At 33.2% G+C, this 4,761-nt stretch overlaps 2 protein-coding genes across 3 annotated transcripts in view; one reads left to right on the top strand and one right to left on the bottom strand.

Annotated features, from left to right (window-relative positions):
* Window positions 1-2,017, bottom strand: part of LOC100184574 (cystathionine gamma-lyase) — a 21,837-nt gene extending 19,820 nt beyond the window's left edge. Inside the window, exons 1-5 of one of the 2 annotated variants that reach the window (XM_009861242.3) lie at window positions 1,909-2,017; window positions 1,370-1,490; window positions 817-898; window positions 386-491; window positions 50-149 (exon numbers count right to left, since the gene is read on the bottom strand). In XM_009861242.3, coding sequence (XP_009859544.1) covers window positions 50-149; window positions 386-491; window positions 817-898; window positions 1,370-1,490; window positions 1,909-1,958 — 459 coding nt within the window. In that variant the 5' untranslated portion in view covers window positions 1,959-2,017. The remainder of the gene's footprint in view (window positions 1-49; window positions 150-385; window positions 492-816; window positions 899-1,369; window positions 1,491-1,908) is intronic. The other variant, XM_026835908.1, reaches the window with a different exon arrangement.
* A 2,093-nt stretch (window positions 2,018-4,110) lies between these two features.
* The window catches only part of LOC104266011, a 9,024-nt gene continuing 8,373 nt past the window's right edge, over window positions 4,111-4,761 (top strand). Inside the window, exon 1 of the mRNA XM_018813557.2 lies at window positions 4,111-4,372. The gene's annotated coding sequence lies outside the window, so the exon portion shown is untranslated. The remainder of the gene's footprint in view (window positions 4,373-4,761) is intronic.

Genomic DNA, 4,761 nt, shown 5'->3' with positions numbered 1-4,761 from the left:
GTGTGTTTTACCACAAGCCNNCATGTTAGATTATGATAAACATTATCACCTTAGTGTTTGGTTTAATCGCAGCTTTCACATTATCAAGATTTGTAAAATCTACAAAGCTGAATTCAAGCCCAAACTTAGCAGCAACCTTTTGAAAGTACCTGAAAAATCATTATTTAAGTTGTGGATTATTATACACACTGTTTACTTTTTATTTTTTTAACAGCAAACTACAGTTTTTGAAATACAGTTATTTGTTTGCACAGTTATACCCAATGGGGAGGTAGAATAAAGGATAGTTTTCTCTTTCCCTATGTTTTCACACATGTTATACAGACTGTTGTTACCCCACGACACAGGATAAATAAGTTACATTTATTTAAATAGAAAGTCTAACCTGTTAGTTCCTCCGTATACATCATCGGTTGATATAACATGATCTCCTGCCTTCAATGTATTGATGATTGTCATTGTTGCAGCGAGGCCACTTGAATATGCTAGAGCTGCATTTAAAATAACAAGTTTGTATAGTAAGTTTAAATAAGCATGGAAATGCATCTGATATGAAAGCATGTGTTGGGATTAATGCAGAAATTAACCTATGAAATTCACCCAAAATATGTGTAATATAATTGAAAAACCTAAATTCTGTGCTTAATGTCACCAGCCCTTTACTATTTAACTTGTAGGAATTACATTTTAAAATATTGAAATGTTTATATTATGCCTTTATCCAAGAACTGACAGCTGCTTACATTGGGGGCTTATGTATCCTACTGTCCTTAAGCATGAAACATAACAACATTTACATTCATAAATACCCCGTACCATATTTAGCACCCTCAAGACCAGCAACACACTTTTCCAAACAACGTCTTGTGGGATTTCCACCACGACTGTAATCATAACCCTGGGAACAAATAAATGATAAGATTATTATCAAGCTCATTTTACTTTAGAACAAGACACTTCAGGTTACTGGGGAATTATAAAAAATTTGGACCATTATTTCATAAATGCAACGGTTAAACATGTTTAAATGCAATTGGTCAAAAGAAGCTTGGTCGCTACACCAAGCAGACAAACAACGAGCCATTTATGTTTAATTGGATAATTTGGATTTTTAATTTAAGACTTCTAGTAAGAAGAAAAAGTGGGCATAAAGTAGATGAAATTGGGGGTTGATTCTACACTGTGAAAATGTTAATGTACTGTAGTTATTGTATTCAATACTTTCCCAACAATATAATAATCTTACATCAGTCAGTACATTGCATGATAATGTACAGGGTATTGTTGGAAGTTAGATCTATGTTATACAAATGTGAATGTACTATGTCTAAAGTTATCTTATTCAAAATATTCTCAATGGTGATCTTACATCAGTCAGTACACCAGGTGAAACTTGTTTAAACGTGGTTGATGGTGTAATGGGAGGAACCACCATCATGGAACTCCATTGTTCAGGATCTTGACCGTTGTGGATTGCAGTTGTTGCAAATCTAGGGAAATATAGAAATGTCATTTGTGTTTAATGTGTAGTATATTTATACACATTGTGCCAGCTTACAAGTTACTACTTATGTAACTTTGTTGGTGATTATTTTGTATGTTGATTGGTGTTAAGACTGTTTTTAATACAAGCATTGCCTATAAACACATTTAAGACACTTATAAAGTACTTACATTGTTGCATATGTCAATTAGTTGGACACACATGTTATTAAATTAAAAGTATCCAAATGTTATAATATAACTAATAAACATAGTTAAAATGGTCAAATATTAGATGGCATGTCTAAATAAATATATATGATAGTTATGTACACCATGGCCAAAGCGTGTGCGGCGCTTCAACGCGTACACTATACTCGAGTTATATGTTACTTGTGTATCAAAAATAATGTAAACAAAACTTACCCGCTAAAGGGGGTTCCCCAGCTTGATGAACATTCCTTGTTTTCTGCCATTTTTAATTTTATGGAAACTTTTGCTAACGACGTATCCTAGCTTCTGCGAAAATAAAAATTCCAGTTATAAATCACAGAGCGACCTGAAATCTGTTTCTTTACTACCAATCGAAAAAATCGTGCAGTGACTTGGGAGTATTTCTAAGTATATTTGCGACCGTGTGTTCCCAGCCGTAATATAAATAAACGCTAGCACTGCCTGTGACTTAATCCTCCGAACAGATCGGCAATACACCTGTATCTAGCGCAGCTTATTCGAATGCTATACGTTTCCGCATGTTACTATACGTTATAAGATGATGAATATCAACGTCACCATGACGTGGCATATTTCAGCTTACGAAATGCACCGTCATCATTGTCGGCAATATTTCGTCATGCTTACTTACGATGTACCTAACGGACTAAATATAAATACTGGACCGGTGAACAAGTGGACAAGAGCACTTTCGTCATTCTATTATGCTAATCCAACTTACTTCTTAAATTTAAAACGTGTAAAAACCGCTAAAATCATGCCTTGGGGGCAAAAATTGCAACTGCACATGCATAAGTGTTTAATTCACAACCTTTAAAGTTGCAGGATAACCGAAGGCATTCATTTGTAACAAATCACAAACGTGCAATAGTCTGCCAAAGTCGGTTGTTGTAAACGTCATATTTTGTTAACAAATCTAAAAACTTTGATAACACAGCAGACTATTTCCTATTTTTTCATAGAACTAAACGATACGTAAAGTATCGTATGTTTTACACCATTGTAGAATAGTATTTTGGTTATTTTTGTAGTTTTATGAAACGAATTTTCTAAGAATTTTAAAGGAAAACCATTCGTAACCTTACGAACCAATTTCAAGCAGCAGCACCTAGCGGTAAAGATTATTTGTATCAACTGACCATCAGGTGGCGCTGCCGAGTAAATTGCTGGTTCGATTTCCTGTTATTGAACAAATCTGAAGTAAATGTTGGAAAAACAATTTTATGAAGCGCGTAGTGACATGGCATATAGTTATAGCAGTGCGTATAGATTGTAACTTAGCATAGACGTGTTCAATTTTGACTAAAATAACTCAGTTTTTTTTTAATACAAGGTTGTTTATTATATACACATTGTTTGTACATCTGTGTAGCGCACGGTAGTTAAAAGTATGACGTAATTTTGTGGCACGCGTTAAAATAGCGATTACATCAACATGAATCAAAATAGTGAAAACACGTTCATGTAAACAAAGTATAAAATGACGTTGGAAAGCACCATAACTGTGATAAATGCTTTTTTATCTGCGAAACTGTTGTATAACGTCACTTTGCGGCTTGGTTTCTGGAAATTTCGTCAGTTTACGGGGAAAGCCAATCTCCCGTACCGTGCGTGTGTAGAATGATCAATGCTGTTGTACAGACTGGGGTTAATTATTTATTGGGGGCGGAACTTGTTTAACAAACCAACTTAAACTGTTTGTTTAGACAGGGGGGGGGTTTGAACTGTTGTGTGAATAAACATTAAAATGTTTTCTTCTAAATATATTCGGTCAACAGTTCGAAGTTTTATGTATGTTTATGAATTAATTGTATGTTTTATGGTTTTACTTTGCTTTTCTAATGAATTATCATATGTTTAATAAGTTAGTTGTGGTTTTTGTAATGAAAACGATAATTCTTTCATGTCTTCTGTTAGTATATTGAATCAACAGTTTAAATTTTCTTGTGTGTTAATAATTAATTGTATGTTTGTGAATTTATATCCCATTTTCTATTGAATTAACATATATCGATATTTCTTGTATTTTATCATGTATTATAAAAGACATGGATTTGTTGCCCAGTTGTTTTTGTCAGCCATTGCATGCAATCAACTGCAGTTTGAGTAGAAGTCATTGATTTAGTGTCATGCATGTCTATGACTTTGTGGAAGGCTACCATTATGTTGAAATATTTAACTATAAGATAAATAAAATAGATTATACTTTAGCAACCTCATTTTAGATTAAAAAGCTCTATTTAACAACTTGGAGAGCAAACAGATACCTCCCTGTGGTTGATGTGGTCTTATCTGTTAAACAGCAACCACAAATATTCGGTTGTCAATAACCTTTCATAATTTGTATTAAAATACTGGGGCAACATTGTTTGTTTCCAGAATTTGACCTAATTCACCTTCAGCTGCAGGTTGTGGCCATCTATTCCGTCTTTCACAGCTGTTAGTGAATCAACACAATGTGTTTGCTGATAAATTAATATCTAACCAGACAACCAGCACTGTTCAGTTGACTGGACGTTCATTAATTAGTTTCTTTAATTTTATGAAGCAAGAAAACTTTTTTCCAACACCTTCAAGACGACGCATAGCGCCGAGAATATTAAGGTCTTAATGCTGTTCTCACCTGGGTCAGAGTCCTCTTTACTTTTGCTAGAAGGTGAGTAGAAGATGATTAGATGATTAGACATAGTTAACTGGCTACTGTTGGCTTAATTATAGTCTAGTATCATGGTTGATTTATAATAGAGTTATAGCTATACTTTCAGTATAGTTGGATTAATTATATCATTGAATAAATGTTAGCTATATATATATGGTTTGACTATGCTGTATGAATGAATGACTTTACTATATTATAGTTGAATAAATGTTATTTATATGTTTATATTCTTGAGTGGAAAATTAGGAAGATAATAACACAGGTGTTCTTTTAATACACCTATTGCTATTACCTTATAATGTCAGTGATGTCACTTTTTTATTTTTAAAATGTTTTTAATTTTCGTGGTATAAATATATGGTAACCTTGTTAATTCTATAAAGACG

The sequence above is a fragment of the Ciona intestinalis genome, chromosome 9 (assembly GCF_000224145.3).
Source record: "Ciona intestinalis chromosome 9, KH, whole genome shotgun sequence".
Classification (NCBI taxonomy): Eukaryota; Metazoa; Chordata; class Ascidiacea; order Phlebobranchia; family Cionidae; genus Ciona; species Ciona intestinalis.
This window is presented reverse-complemented; position numbering and strand designations above follow the sequence as displayed.